Raw genomic sequence first — 16530 nt, 5'->3', positions numbered from 1 at the left:
ACCCAGTAAATCGAACATTTACGTCCAAGCCCGTCTGCAGCTTGGGCAGGATGGCAATGGCATCGTGCATATTTTGCTCATAATTCAACTGAGCACTTTCCGGAATGTCCTGGATGGAGAAACAGACAAACAAAATATGAAGCAATTGATGTAGAAAAAAAAAAAAGCTCACCTGTTCAACTTGCAGCTGCCTGCGCCATGCATTAGCAATACAATTGTTCATTAAGTCTGGCTTCGAACGCCCAAGCAATAGAAGACCTTTCCCGTTCTAAACATTAGAGAAGCAGCAATGAACAAGAATGGGCGCAACTCATTTCATTCGTGCGCTTCAAGATGTCGAGTGTGAAAACATTACAAGAATTAAGACGATTGTGCTAGGCTCTGAACCTCTGAATTAACGCTTTCGCAGTAGAAACTAGACTGATTCCATTTTCAAGCAGAAAAATGCGTGCTGATTTCATGCTCTCGTCTGCAGCTCATTTTGGGCATGGTGCAATAAATGTTCGATTATTAATTATCCTCATCCTAAAAAGCTATTTAACTGATTGTTTTTATGTAGCATACATATCGGATACATCAAGCATGCTCCGATATCTTTTCTAAGGGTGCTTCTTCTAATAACTAATAAGACAAAAAAAATTTCTGGTGCTGTACAAATACTGTACAACGAAAGAATGTCTAAATGCACTGTGAGCCAGCAACAAGCAAGACTCGGTAGTTTTGGCATCACAACAACCATTGCAGTGCATGACCAAGAACACATGAAAGGTTCGCTTAAATGCACGCCCTTAAGTGAAAATGAATTAATAATGATTAAGGTAATTATAAAATTGGCAATATTTATAACTATACTAACTACAATTAGTATAATTATAAATAATAGTCAGTAGTTCTCACAAACAGAAATGGTCAGCTATACAAAGGGTACTGTAATAGAAGAGACATCTGGGTGAGTTGGTACGGTGACATGATGAAAAAACAGCGCTACAGACGTGGACGGAGGTCAAAAACAAACAGGATGGGCGCTGTTTGTTCTTGACCTCCGTCCACGTCTGTAGCGCTGTTTTTTCATCATACAAAGGGTCATGATTGGAAGCGGTAAGCTGCACTAGACTCCCACCCTAGACACCCTCTAAAAAATTTGTCATCAGCATTTTGTGTGCACCCCACAACAGAAAACACACACACACACACACACACACACACACACACACACACACACACACACACACACACACACACACACACACACACACACACACACACACACACACACACACACACACACACACACACACACACACACAAACAAACAAACAAGCAAGCAAGCAAACAAGTCCAAGTCCCTGACTTCTCCCGCTTATTAACTTGTCTCCACGATGCGAAGACTCCGTGCCATTTTTGTAATGCGCAATTCCAGGCATAAAAATGTTCTCTGGGTCAAGTAAAAGTAAGAACGTTCGACTAATCAAGCCGTCTTAGGTTTAAAAACCTGTCTAGCCAGTGGAATCCCTATACTTGATGCCATTAACTGCTCAAGAAACGGTTAACACACTGTTGGCAATTCTGTAAATGCCCCTAATCGCTCGCATATGTTCTCGCTTCTGAAGTTGCTGTGCGAAATGGCTCCACACAGAACAAATGGACGGCACACAAGACAAGCAGCACTTTGCACTGCTGTATCTAATCTGCACTTGCAGCTTTCATCTTATCTCTACGGTGCTCGCCTATTAAAAGTAATGTTATGCACAAAAGCAACGAGCCAATCATGGCCAGCGAAGAATACAAGCAACAACGTACAGATGCACAGAATTCATCTGAAGAGCCAATTGCATGCCTTTTAATTTTATGCAACTTTCTCGCTCACCAAAGATTCGTTTTTGATAAAAGTTGCATTTGCTGCCCCGATGCCCTGATTTATGAACACAGCCTGATAAGACAGGCTACTTCCTAAGTACCTTAGGTATGGATGACAGTATGCAGTCACCAAGGTGCTCCATCAGCTGCTCAACGGTGACAACGTCCAGCGTGTGGGGAAGCTTGATAAGACCCTTGAGTGTGAGCACATTGATGATGGCAATCAGTGGACAGGGTCCATTCTCATTCTGCACACAAAAAAGAGAGAGGCAAAAAGTGAACCATTGATTGACAGTTTGCCACTTACTTGCATAACCTTATAGAGCATTGCAGCCCGAGAGTTACAAATGAATCATTTCAGGCATGTGAGAAAGCATAGGTGGAAGACGTATGGGCAATGCTTGATGGCAAACTGCTTCAATCGTAGAACAGTTCGAATAAACAAACAAACAAATAAAACACATCCCATAAACGAAAGCTCTCTGTAGTACCAAACAGTGCACCAGTCACCTTGACACATAAGTTGGCAGTTGAATACAGTTTTCACGGTTTACGTTACCCCTGGAGCAGCCCAAAAAATAGGTCTGTACCGCAAGGACGTTCGATACAATATGTGAAAACACTGCTTCAGTTTATCCACCTAAGGTACCTACGCATACTGTGCTAAACCATGCACACTTTCATAAGACTTTTCGTCTTTTCGTCCTCCTGTCATTCGTTCTCAGAAATTATTAGGGCGAGTGGCAGCCTTGTTAGAGAAGCAAAGATAAACAATTTGGATCAATTTAAAATACATATATTACTTCTGTGCTGTCAGTACTTTTGAACCACTTCAGAGAAAAGATCTTATTTAAAAAATATACCCAAAATATCCCCATAATCTTTGTTTGTAATTGTTTGTAAGGCAGCATTGAAACTATTCTCGTAATAATCACCTCACAGGGCACCAAAATTTTGTCACCACTGCTGTTCCCGAGATCTGTGAGCCATATCAACTGCTATCACGATTGGAACTCACCCCTAGTCACTTTTACAAGGTGATGCTGCAACAGCGCTAAAATAAAGATATGGTTAAGTCTGTAATGTCTCACACCATGATAAAAAAAGCTAAACTAGGCCCGGCTGTTTAAAAACTAGTGGTACCAAACTTTCACAGTTCTAAAATCCATGTCTACTCAGCGAACCAGGAGAGAGTGCGCTATCACAGAAGTTACTCTGAAAGAGCAAGCAACACAAGCCAAACCGATTCAGACTGACCAGTAAAATGTGCAATGCATGCTGCGCAGCAAGAAAAATTACTCCACATCAACTGCTCAATGAAAAGTATGCCAAAAAACAATGCAGCCATGAACAATACTGTACCAGAAAGAGTGGTTTCTAGTGAAAGCTTCCAGATCATGCGCAGCCAATTTATCACTCACATCCCATCTTCAATCTCTCAGAGGGCTCAAAAATGATTACAGACTGGCCAAACCAGTCCAAATGGTGCATGGCAGCAGTTTAACTCAATACCAGTTCAAAAGAACTTAAAACCTTCACCCTGCAAAAAAAAAAAAAAAAAAAAAAAAAAAAAACTTTTTTCACAAGGAAATTTAAACTGCTGTTCTGTGTTCAAGAATGTGGCACTAATCCAGTGCGCCACGTGACCAATGGAAATTCTCTTAATTCTGCTTGTACCAATTCCCATGAAATTCTACCTTCACCGCCGGTGGCATAGCTTAAATGGAAAGCTGTGGTACTGCACTGCCGAGATGATGCAATGCAGCAATAAGTGCTCCGAGGAAGCCCAGCTTACTGCATGTAAAGTCGCCTCAATCTCTAACTGGTGCGTGTAACGGGCACCTTTTCTGTTCTCTTATATGCCTTAGGGCGAGTAAAACTTACCTGAAGGTAAAGAATAAGCAAGGACTTTTGAACCTTTGCTTATACTTTGTCTTTTCGCAGGTTAGCTCCTCTGCAATGCTCAGAATCACAGAAAATGAGGCCGTAATGCGTGCCAGCTAAAAATCTGGGAGGCTGTACTGCTTACTGCATGCTCATTACTGCTCCTTGCCTGTGTGATGATGGGCGTCTTCTGGTTGTTCCACCGGACCCACTTGATATGGTAAACTGACTGCGGAGGCTGCTCGACACTCGGAGAGGTAGCAGTCGTCGCCGTCGTCGTCTCAGTCCCGCAGTCCATGGGCACTTCTGCAACCGCGGCAGCTGGCTGGTCACCCTCCGCGGCTGGCGCGACTGATGCGGCTTCTGCGCCGCCTTCGAAGGGTGGAGGCCGCTCCTGCTGTTGTGTGCCTGGCTGTTCCATTCTACCTGTTGACATCCAGAAAGCAAGACGCGGAGCATTGCGGCTTCTTACCAAAATCTGCAGGTTTGTCGTCAATCCCTCAGAGGGCAACTGTGGTAGTTTGTTCAACATTCTGAATTAAGATTGCATCACATTCCTTTTCTTGGAGTTCAGTTCAGTCGTTCAGTCGTGTCCGACTCTTCGTGACCCTATGGACCATGTCACGCCACGCTTTCCGGTCTCTCACTATCTTCCTAACATCACATAACTTCATCTGCAGTGCCTCGAGGATGCCATCTAACCACCGCGTTCGCTGCCTACCCCTTCTCCGGCGACCCTCAACCTTTCCCAACATCAAATCTTTCTCCAGCGACTCCTCTCTTCTCATCAGATGACCAAAGGAGTACCCAGCTGATTATAGCAAGGCAAACTGTTTTTCATAATGCCTAGCAGAACTATTTTAAAGCAAAAAAAAAAAATCAGTAAAGCGAAACTAAAACTCAGTTCACAGCCAAAAGTAGTGCTCCAGCTGACGCAGCTGTGACGTCTCAGACATTACTGAAAAAACACTCGTGCGAGCAGAGCCCTGAATGACTGAAATAGCAACTCGAAATTTATTTATTTATTTGAAAATACTGCAGTCTCGGAAGACCAAGCAGGTGGGAATATACAAAAACAATGCAGGTCAGCTTTAAAAAAAAAAAACATACTTGAAACGGGCGCTTGATTTAACAGAAGAAAAAATAAAAGGGATCACACAGCAGCAAATCCAGACCAGTAAATGAATGCCTTACAAGAGCACAAAATATAACATTACACAACAACAGGGCATGTAAATAAGGGTAAAACCAGTAGAAAAGTAAAAACATTTAATGCGTTTGTTACACCACACTCAAAACTTTCCAAAGAAAAAACGGCTGCAGGCAAATTGTTCCACTCTATTATGGTTCGTGGAAAAAAGGAGTATTTAAACAAATTGGTGTGCGCAGTATAAGGGAGCAAATTATGGGCATGTCTGCCTCTTGATGAGTGCGATAAAAATGGCTGAATATAATTTTGTGAGTTGATGTTCAGATACCTTTTGTAAATTGCAAATAAAAATTTAAGTCGCGCAATTTTCCGCCTAGTTTTCAGTGTTGGGATGTTATCTGATAGAACCTTTGATATAGAATCAGTAGCTCTATATTTATTAAATATGAAGCAAACTGCACGCCTTTGGACCATTTCCAGCTTTTGTTTGTCTTTTACGTAGAAGGGATCCCAAACCACTGAAGCATACTCGAGTTTCGGCAAGATAAATGCTTTGTAGGCTTGAAGTTTTTGGTCGGAAGGTGCCTGTTTTAGCTTGTGTCTTAAAAAGCTGAGTTTAAGCGTAGCAGATGCGCAAATGTTTGTTATATGATTAGACCACGAAAAAGTGTTAGTAATTGTAATTTCCAGGTACAGTTGTGCCTCGTTAATATGGACACCTTGGTTTCCGACCAAAACTGTCCATAAAGCAAGTCATCCATAATAACGAGTCATGAATAAAAACAAAAAGGATTTTATTGAGCAAAGAGAATTTCACAGAACACCGGCAATTCTGAGTGCATTGTCCTTGCCACTGTTGTCTTTGAAAAATTGTAGTGCAGTCTGAAGCAACTCGCTTACCATGACACCCGTGATGCTGGGCTTTGTGTTGGTCGAACTTTCGAGCACGAACTCCTCACTGGCCGATGAATCAGCATCTGATTCTCTACTCACTGCCACTTACAAAATGGCCTCTTCACTGAGCAAAGTAGCCGCTAAGTAGCTGCTTGAGATTCTCCTGAGACGAGGAAACAGCTGAGCTGTCGATACTAGTCCCTCGCAGCTTGGATTGACTGAGATGGCTTTTGCCGCTTGTATTCACAGATTTCTTCACGCCTACGTTCAGTTCTGTTCTTTTGCGTTTAACTCCCGCCATGCCAAAAGCCAGACTCAAGTTGATGGTTACAGGCTCCTGATGCTGGGCACTTTTCTGCCTAGTTAACCTTTCTGCCTTTCCGTTCTTCTGATTTTTTTTTTTTTTGCCTTGTACTGTTCCTGTAAGGAAGCAAGGGAGTCGAGTTGGCAAGCTGCTATGCAGAGGACTATCGAACATCCCATCTTCTTGGCGCCGTTTTTATGTGTTCCCGTAAAACAAACACTGCAAGCTGAAGTACAGTTTAGAACGACGGCTAGCCGACTACGAAGAGGTCAGACCTTGTCAAGGCCGCATCGTTGACTCAAAACGAAGCCGACACACGGACCACCTAGTGTGCAAAGTTTGGCATTTCGGCAGCGCAACAGGGACGAAAACCAAGAGCATGAGAGGGAAGCGCGTCCAGGACGGGACGCCCGGCCTCGGTTGCGTGTTCATACGTCGCCTTTCTTTCGTCGCTCTACTTTGTGAGTGTGTTTTAACTCTCACCGAAAAGCGTTAACAGCTTCATGGAACACACATTGCGCTTTGGGAAAGAAAACTTCAGTTCCCACCGCCACTGTAGGCACTTGTCTTTCTTCCTGTCATTTCTTTCTTACGCTTTTACCGACCTCTCTGTTCACGTTCAGCAAAATTTATTGCAACCAATTGTTGCTGTTTTCCCGACGGCGGTGGCACTTCCGCTGCACCCAGAAATCTCCTGGTTCCCCCCTTTCGGGGTCTTTCTTACGCTGACCCTCGGTTTGCTGTGTATGTTCCTCTCCGGTCTTGCACCCCCCCCCCCCCCTCCCCCTTCCTCCTCTCTTAGAACGGCGACATGCCCGCTTTGGTTCTTTCCAACCCCACAGGACTCGTTCAGGCATCCCGCCGTATCAGCTGTCGCATAGGTTCGCGGGCGGCGGGCCCTTCTTTAACTTGCGTTCGGACTCCTCTGCTTTTTTTCAAGCACTGTCCATATTAACGAGACCAAAATACATGGGCCCAAGTGGGGCACGTGCATTCTTCCCCTGTCCATTGTCCGGACAGCGAGTTTCCATATTAACGAGGCATAAATACATTGAAAAGGTTTTGTCCCCAGAAAAACTGTCCATAATTCGGGGCGTCAGTATTAACGGAGGTCATATTAACGGGGTACGACTGTATTTGTATTCATCTACTTCCTTTAAAGGGTGACCATCGATAACATAAGAAAATACATAGGGATGCTTTTTATTTGTGACACGGAGCAGTACTGTTTTTTGGGAGTTCAGTGTCATGCCTGATACCGCACACCATTCACTGATATTCGTTAGGCTATCGAGTAAATTTCTTCGGTCTTGTTTACATGTTATTTGTTTATAGAGAAGGCAATCATCTGCAAAGAGGTGGATGTTAATATCGGGATGAATGTGAGTAATTATGTCGTTGACGTAGATTAGGAAAAGGATAGGCCCTAAAACGCTTCCCTGTGGAACTCCCGATGAAACAGGTAAAGTATTGGAACAATGCCCTCTGATGTCGACAAACTGGGTACTATTTGAGAGGTACGCATTAATCCAATTTATCATGAAGGAAGGAATACCGAAATGCTAAAGTTTAGTCAAAAGTTTGCTATGAGGAACCCAATCAAAAGCCTTGCTAAAGTAAAAAAAAATGAGGTTGACCTGGCCAGCTGAGTCAAGAACTTTAGCAATGTCATGGACTGTTGTTGTTACTAGTTGGGTACACATAGATAATCCTTTACGAAATCCATGTTGGAACGGAGACAGCAAATGGTTACTTTCTAGAAAATTTGTAAGAAGATGAGACATGATATGCTCTAATAATTTACAGCACGTAGAGATTAAGGATATAGGATGGTAGTTTTCCATTAAGAGACGATCACCTTTCTTGTGAACCGCTATAACATGAGCAATACGTCAGTCATCCGGTAAAATAGCAGTGCGCAACGAGAGGCTAAAAATGGATACTGATATATGCGACACTGGTTCAGCATAGCGGCGAAGGAAGGAATTGGGAATATTATCTGGACCTGAAGCCGATTTTGCTTTCAGGTTTAGTACGAGTGACCAGACCCCTTCAAACGTAATAAAGTCTGGGTCTGAAGTGGATGGCAATAACATGTTAGTTGTCTCATATCTGGGAGAGAACACACGAGTGGAAATAATTGTTCATAATATCAGCAACTTTGCTTGGTTCCGTAATGATTTCAGAATTTTTTAATATTCGACCAACTCCCATACTTTCAGTGCCAAGGTAGCGCCGAAACCTGTCTGGATTAGTCTTCATAAAATTTGGCAGCGTCGTAGAGAAGTACCTTTTCCGAGAGGATATGAACTCAGTCGAGAGCTGAGCTTGAAGTTCGCGAATTGATTCAGAGTTTCTAGATTTGCATTTTTTTGCGCGCTTCAACCTGTGTTTTAGGTGAATAATACTTCGTTTAATCCAAAAATTTTTTCGCTTAGGTTTAATTTTTCGGTCTGGGATGAATTCTTTCATACAGTATTTAACTGTACTTTTAAGCAATAGCCATAATGACACTGCGTCATTACATGGAAGATTGTCAGCCAGTTTCCAAAGCTCGTCAAGTATAGACTGATCATCAGCAAGGGAAAAGTCTGACAATTACATCCTGTGGCTTTTCTTTCTGCACGCACTTGACAAGTAAACATGACAACAATACAAGCTTGTGATCAGACACGCCATTTTCCGTGCTTACAGTGTATTGGGAAAGATCATTGCTTAAAAATATTAAGATCTAAAATTGAACCACTATTTTCGTTCACACGGGTGTTATCAAGTACAACCTGCCGTAAGTCGCATGTAATCATAATATCAATTAGAGGGTTGTCAAGTAAGTGAAGCTCAGGTTTATTCATCCAGTTTATAAATGGGAGATTAAAGTTACCAGCCATAATTACCTTTTGGTGTTTAAGTTCGGACATATAATCGTACAAGGATACAAGAAACTGGAAAGAGGCAGAAGGTGATCGATAAACCGCACACACTACAGTGGAATGGCCCCAACAGTCGACCTTCAAAAACAAGCTTCCGTGGTCATGAATTTGCGGAAGGAGACTTGCAACAAATGCGCTCTTCAGAATTATAGCCACTTCACCCCTTCACGAGGGATGATCCCGACGAAAAATTTGATAAGAGGATGGTACTAAGCACTCATCGCTAACACCGTCATGTAACCAAGTCTCAGTCATGATCGTTATGTGCGGGTCATACTTTAGAAGAAGCAGTTCAAGTTCCGCAGATTTATTCACTAGGCTCCTGGAATTAAAATTTAAGACCCTCAATTCTTTACGAAAAGATCATTCGCACTGTCAGTCAGAAGTCTGTGGATCACGAGCATGTCTGATAAGAACGCGTTTATCTAGTGTGTCGTCCCCGGCAAAAAGGTTACCGTCTATCTTCAATTTTTCGTGTACAAGGAAAACACGTTTCTTGGAGTCCGCTCTTTCAGAGCTAGCACTCTGCCACAGTAGCTTTCTTTTACGCAGCGTGTTTCGACTGTAATCATTTTGGATGGAAATGTTCGTGCCTTTCAGGTACTTTGCATTGCCAGTACAGCCTCCTTTTTTAAACAAAACGTTGCGGGCTAGTTGGTTCATCGCAAGGGGTAAACAGCGCAAGCTAAACACGGACAAAAAGGGAGGACGAGGCACACACAGCGCTGTGTGTGTCTCGTCCTCCCTTTTTGTCCGTGTTTAGCTTGCGCTGTTTACCCCTTGCTCCTTTTTTAAAAACTCCTGAAAGCAAACCATGACTGGTCTGTTTCCTGGGGTTCTGCCAAGACGGTGTATCCTGGTAACGGAGTGGCATGACTGATTCAGTTTTGTTTCAAATATGTCCTCGATGACAGCTTTGCGCAAGGTTTCATCGTTTTCATCGTCTTGTTCTTGTAGACCAAAAATAACAAGATTAATAACAAAATAACAATGCATACTCAGTTTATACTTAGTTCATAAGACAGCCTAATATGGGCTCCCACACAAATGTTAACATAGTAAAAAAGGAAGAGCCAGAGATCTGGACTTCTTTTAAAGAAAAGGTACTGGAAAGAGTAGTCCTCACTGCTTTAGTGAAAAGTGAAATCAATACCTCAGCCCCAAAATGACAACCACCCCCCTCCCACGAATTAAATAGCAGCTGGATTGACCAGATCATGATGGGGGCATCACGCAAAAAATGGCACTGTGCTGCTGTGCATATAGGAGGTGCACATTAATCTTTTAGAGAACAAGTTGCCGAGGAAAAACTACAGCTCGCCTGTATCAATGCATTGCCACATTCTCACTACAAAGGCACTGCTTTTACTGAAAGTGAAGCTTTTATATATTGAAAGGCCAAAGAGAAAACGAAGTGTACAAGTTGCTACCAGCAAACGATTTCTCCAGTACACTGCAGTAGTACGTCAACGCAATTTCTCAGACGCTACACTACACTATCATTCACTTCAAAACCCTGATTATTTAGTCCCGTTTTTGGTGTGACATAACGAGCTTGTGTCGAGAGGCAACATCATTTCTAAAAGCAATTTTCTCAGTATTCGTAGTGAGCCACCAAGCAGGGCACCCAACCCCCTAAAGATTTCATGCATTCTTGGATGGCAGGTATAAAGGGGGCGGAGGGGGGCGGCTTTAGTGCCTACACCCTGTTCAAACAAGGAGTCCACCAATTTACAGTATGCGTACCCTGGAACGTCCTTGTCAACAGACTTCTTTTTCACTGGTTTTGCAGTGATGACAATGAGCGAAAATGTCAGCATAGCCACAAGCAACTCAAGAAAAATGTTTTTGTAAAGAATGAGTTAGACGGAGTTCATCCTCAATGCGTGTTTTAAGCATTAAAAATATACCTGCGTGTACGCCACAAATTCCGTGCTTTTTCTGCAGGCATGCTATCCCTGACAGAGATTACTTAGTTTCAGACAGATTTTACCTCAACATCACCACAGCACATTATCATAGCATGAAGAAAGGCTTCCCCAAAGTGATTCCAGATAATCCCGTCCCATGCCAGCTGTGGCTGCCTTGTGCTTGCAAGCTTTCTAATCTCGTCTGCTCACCTTACCTTCTGCCACCCCCTGCTGCACCAGCTTTCTCTAGGAATCCAGTCTGGTACCCTTGACGAGTACTGATCATCTTGCCCTCACATCAAGTACTCTGCCCACTCCTATTCCTTCTTCGTAATTTCAGCTAGAACATCATAATCTTTTGCTCATTCTCTAACCACACTGCTCTCTCCCAGCCTCTTAGCATTACAACTGTCATTTTCCTTTACATAGTTTGCTGTGTTGTCGCAGATTACTAAGGTATTTTCCATTGAGTGTTATCCGCATCTCTGGATTGGAAAAGGAGATTCTTTTTTTTTTTGTCAACTTGTAGCAACCGCAGTAAATAAAACTGTCAAGCCACTCATAACAAGCCTGATGATCACCGCAATTGAGCTTGTTTTACCAGAGGCTCATAGTGACTGGAATGCGCTCGACTGCTGTGTCTAAGGATGAGGAATCGAATCCCGGCCGCTTTTCCAAGGTGGAAAAAATGCAAGGTGCCCGTGTGCTGTGTGATGTCAGTGCACCTTAAAGAACCCCAAGTGGTCGATATCTTCAGAGCCTTCCACTACGGTGTCCCTCGTGGCTTTGGGTTGCTTTGGGACGTTAAGCCCTATAAACCAAACCAAACCGAGATCTTTTCTGCTAGTGGCCTGATGAATTATTAAATATACATTCACATTAACCCGCAGCAGGTCTGCCTCCGCGTCTTTGATCAGCAGCCAAGTTGTAATAATGCTGCAACGAAGCTCACACAACATACATGCATACAGAGTGTATCTACTGCACTACGTGCTGTATAAGCATGTGCACTGCTTCCATGCCGCGGCAGCAGCGCAAGAGCAGGAGAGCCGACTGGGCAGAGAAGAGTACACAAGCTGCACAAATTTCTGAACTAGCATTAAGGGGCCCCTGAAATGCTGCTTGGGGCGAAATTGTAATGCATGCAATTCACAGAAGCAATTTTTGTGAGTATTTGATTGAAATTTGAAAGCTTTGCGTGGAGCCAATAATTTACAATTCTTAAAGTGCTCCTGTTGACTGCTCGCAGCCGATTTGGGCAACACACCTCTGCGTGCAAGCATCCCCTCTGACATCAATGGGGCCGTTGGTCGCGCCCGCTCATTGGACGCTCCAAAGTTACGCGGGCAGGATGGAGCGCGGTGGGACGGCGTCGCGACTTTTTTTTTTTTTCTTTGTCCTTGCGCGCCGACTTGGGTTGAGTTGAGGTGGGAGAGGAGGAGCATCATTTTCAATCACCCATATGTTCGGCGCCAATAACACTAACTCAAAAACTTTTGCGTTGCGAGTGTTGATGGGATGCCTATTGCTCGTGTGCATTTTACAATTTTAGTAAATAGCTCTTCATGGTCCCTTTAAAAGTCGTGAGACCGCCGCCACTTGCTGACCACCCACGGAATGCGCCAGTTTTGCATTCAAAGCTGCCGACGTCTCACGCCCGCCATATTCCTGCTTTGACTCAACATTCACATGCAGTGGCTGGCATTATAACCCATTGGCCTGCACTAGGCCTGTGGTTTTTGATGGCCCCTTTTGTGCAGCTTTTTTGAAGTAGCCATGTTGTCTGGAAGGAGGAGCGGAGACCTCACCATAGAAGCTGGGAGACACATTTCCACAACCGCGCTGGTGGGAAGCAGGCATTTTGCGAATGCGAGGTTAAGTTTATGATGCCTCCTCATTCGCTCTAACCAAGTTGTACGGTCATGGCACTTCGTTGCATCTGGGATATAGTGTTATTGCCCTAATATTTATTCTGATGGTACTCCATTTAAAAGACTTTGTTAAAACTACAGTCTTCATAAGTGGACTTCACTGTATTCCTCTAAACAGTGAGGCCAGTGGCATGGCCCCCAGCACTTTCATGCAGACAGGTACCATCACATGAAATAGTCTTTCTTTTCTGCCATTTCTAGCTTTGTGCACAGCCTTTGTCAAGAGTGCACAGACCAGGGGGTCTGCTTCTGAGCCGTGTAGTGGCGCTGATTTAGCATTAGTGGAGGGGATAGGGCAAAAAATCTTCTTAGCATTGGCAGATTCAGGACACTGGAAATGCATTACAAGTCCCACAAAGTAGTTACACTTTTGACAAAGATGGTCAAAGTAAGGAATACAGATCCCCAAGCACTCACCAGAATTCAATCCTACCGAATATTTAAATACTCTACACAGACGCTGGTGCATTCCTAAATAAGCCATAATAATTCAATTCTTGAAGTCTGCATAAAACATTTAAATAAAAATTCAATTACTCAAGCAGAATGGCAAGTGGCGCTTTAAAGGATTAAAGAAAGCCGAGGTGGTCGAATTTATTGGAAGCCTGATTGATGTGCTTCTTTCCCACCACCTCCCTTCACTCCTTCCTTTGCGCCTTCCCTCACAGCATGGTCAAGGCAGCTACTGTGACTATTATCAGCTTTCTTCCCTTTCCTTACAAAATACTTATTCCCGGCCAAACTGAACTGCACCTCCATCGGCGAGAAGATGAATGTGGGGTATCACAGTAATCGTTGCATAAATGTGTAGCAACGCAGTAAAACATGGCCAAAAAAATATGACAGGACGTGACCCGAAAATGGGCACTTTCAAGGATTTCCATTACACAATGCCTACAACACGCATGCAAAACCGTACGTTTGTGCTGTTCTTTCCTGTCTTCCCCCTTCTCCAGCCTTTTACAATTTATGCGGTTTATTCTTTGTCCTATTCCCGTGGCAACCCTACCCTAGTGTGGGAAGCACGAATTTATCTACGTCAATTGAAGATGCACCCTGTGTGGTCCAGCCTTGTAAGCCATGGTCACCATTGTCACTTCGCCAGTCATGGAAACAAAGGCCGAAAAAAAAAAAAAAAAAGAAAAAAAAAAGCCTCGACATTTTTTTAGTCTCGCCATGTACAACACCAATGAACAACAAAGAAAACAATTTGCAATTCTGCATTTTGTTGGACGGCGGTTTGAAATTTCGAAGCATTCCTTTCTCCGGTATGCACAAATATTAAATCAGTGTGGTTTCTGCATATATATTTTAAATGTTTCATTCACGAAGCTGCCAGTGCGGGAGGCCTGGGATTTCGGGAGCTGCGAAAGTTTTTTTTTACATTCAGCATGATGTTAATATTAAGCAACGAAATTGTAACTATTATTGCCACTAACAGAAGCCGAAAGCTCATGTAAATATTGTTCAAACAGCTGTCACACACACACACAAAAACTAAGCAGTCTAGTCTGCCGTCTCAACAAAAAGCTAAATAAGTCTGCAAACAGCCGTGGATTGGACCATGGAATCAACCTGGATTGTGATTATTTTAATGTCCCAAAGACACCTCAGGTTATGACAGAGGCTGTAAACGAGGACTCCAAATAGATTTCTACCAGCTCGGGGATCTTAATTTGCACTGACACTGCACAACACACATATATTTTTCTATTTCGCTTCCATTGATACAACCACCACAGCTGAAATCTAACTTACGACATGGAGGTCAGCAGCCAAATATCAAAGCCACTGAGCCAGCACAGCAAGACGCCACCAGACATGCTGACATGAACACCCATTAATGCCTTTTCGCAGAGCGCAGTTCGTAGCACAGGCCTTCACTAAGGTGACTCTAGCCGACAACAAATAGAACAAGATCTTTAAAAGGCAAGAAATATTTCTGTCTGCTCATGTATATGCCAACGAAACAGACATGCTGGGAGATAATAAAATGCCCCAAATTGTCATTTTTGGCTGGATGAGGCATTGGCAAACACAAATTACAGGTATGCTGCCTTTGACAAAGGCCAACACAATGATCATCCATGGGCAACTTTGCATCCCTCAATGCATGAACAACTGCCAACACACGACCACTACATAGAATGCCAATACTCAAAATGTAGTACAGCTTTTGCTACCTACTGTGTAAATACAGATACCAATGCAGGCACTAAAATCGTACATACAATGCTTCAGATTCCTATCTGATGTTCGCAACATTATAATGCAGAATTAATTCTGAATTGAAACTGACAGCACGCAAGAAACTACTTAGAGGTCGTTATGCTTCTGAGCATTATTCTGGCTGCAATTACTCGATTCCAGTTCAGTAAATGAGAACGCATATTGCTGTGGCCCCATAGCAGAAGGCACACAAATATGCACACAAAAGTAAACATCAGTTTATATGAGTGAAACTCGTAATATACTACAAATTTAACACCAAGAAGCAAAATTTGATCAATTGTATCACCTAATATATAAGATAACAGTTAAAAAGAAGGCGAACTGCAACATGTGGTTCGAATGAGAGAAGACAAACCGCAATGCGTAGTTTTTTGCCGAAATTACCGAGTCCCGATTTTCGAGAATACGGCGAAAAGGGACCCGTAGCTCATTATCAGCACCAAAATGAGTGTCCATGCGCACTTTGCTTTACATGACGCAGTTAAAAATATTTGCAACGTGACAGTGCTTTTTTTAGACGAAAACGCCTTGTCCTAGGTGTCATCAGCCCACAACGCGATTGCCTAACGTTGTCGCGCTTCTATTCATGAAAAAAAAAAAAAAAAAAAGGGACAAGACGGAAACTTATGTCGCGAAGATAAGAGCATCGTTAGTACATGCCGTGGTCTCGTCTTAGCAACTACTCAGTGTTCAAGCGAAATAATAATCTTTTCATACACGACGCTGTTTGATGAACAGTTTTCTGACATGAGCTCCCTATTAACCACCTCAGACTGCGTTCGCGAAGGTCAGAACGAGGTAGCGGTATTCGCGTAGGTACGCCACGAGTTGTTTGTCGGGCAATTTCGCATGCGCCGTCATGCGTTTAATTGGGGTCAAGCTTCCGAAAAACCGTCGGAGCAAAACGCTGACCCAGTAGGGCCCCGCGGCACTCCAGTCATCAAATCGGTGGAAGTTTCAGACGGTAACCTAATTAGCCGGGCGACACTTCTTTATAGCGTCGCCACCAGTGCTATTCGGTAAAGTACAACGTAAAAGGACGATTTCAAAGCGCCGGTAGCTTACCCGAAAACCACGGTGGGAAGGCGATTTTTCAGGAGCATAAATATTTGACATTGCAATCCTTGTTCAACAGGTACGATACACTTCCATGGCAATTTGCGCGATGCACAGTGGTTCACAGAAGCTCGGACAGGGCATTCGGCAGTACAGCACAACTATGAGCGGTCGGTTAACTCAAATAAGCAGTAACATAAAATAATTCCGTCGTTTCAACGATGCACGCACGTCTACCAACACGACAGAACCCAGAGGCTTGGCCGTTTGGTTTGGTTTCCGAAACAATGTGGGCCTGCAGGTCGTAAGGCTCATATTCGTATCTTCGCATGCTGCTAACCGGAGCTTTAACCTATTTAGATACTAATAATTCGATTTAAAA

The 16530-nt window shown here is 43.4% G+C and overlaps 1 protein-coding gene across 2 annotated transcripts in view; it reads right to left on the bottom strand.

Moving 5' to 3' along the window:
* LOC146182550 (ubiquitin carboxyl-terminal hydrolase MINDY-2-like) overlaps nucleotides 1-16455 on the bottom strand; it is a 38737-nt gene extending 22282 nt beyond the window's left edge. The window contains exons 1-4 of one of the 2 annotated variants that reach the window (XM_084577678.1): nucleotides 16158-16455; nucleotides 3887-4167; nucleotides 1959-2105; nucleotides 3-109 (exon numbers count right to left, since the gene is read on the bottom strand). In XM_084577678.1, the coding sequence (XP_084433804.1) occupies nucleotides 3-109; nucleotides 1959-2105; nucleotides 3887-4162 (530 nt within the window). In that variant the 5' untranslated portion in view covers nucleotides 4163-4167; nucleotides 16158-16455. The remainder of the gene's footprint in view (nucleotides 1-2; nucleotides 110-1958; nucleotides 2106-3886; nucleotides 4168-16157) is intronic. The other variant, XM_084577679.1, reaches the window with a different exon arrangement.
* Between the last annotated feature and the right edge of the window lie 75 nt (nucleotides 16456-16530).

This window comes from Amblyomma maculatum, chromosome 8 (genome assembly GCF_055883805.1).
Source record: "Amblyomma maculatum isolate TAMU_Amacu chromosome 8, ASM5588380v1, whole genome shotgun sequence".
Lineage (NCBI taxonomy): Eukaryota > Metazoa > Arthropoda > Arachnida > Ixodida > Ixodidae > Amblyomma > Amblyomma maculatum.
This window is presented reverse-complemented; position numbering and strand designations above follow the sequence as displayed.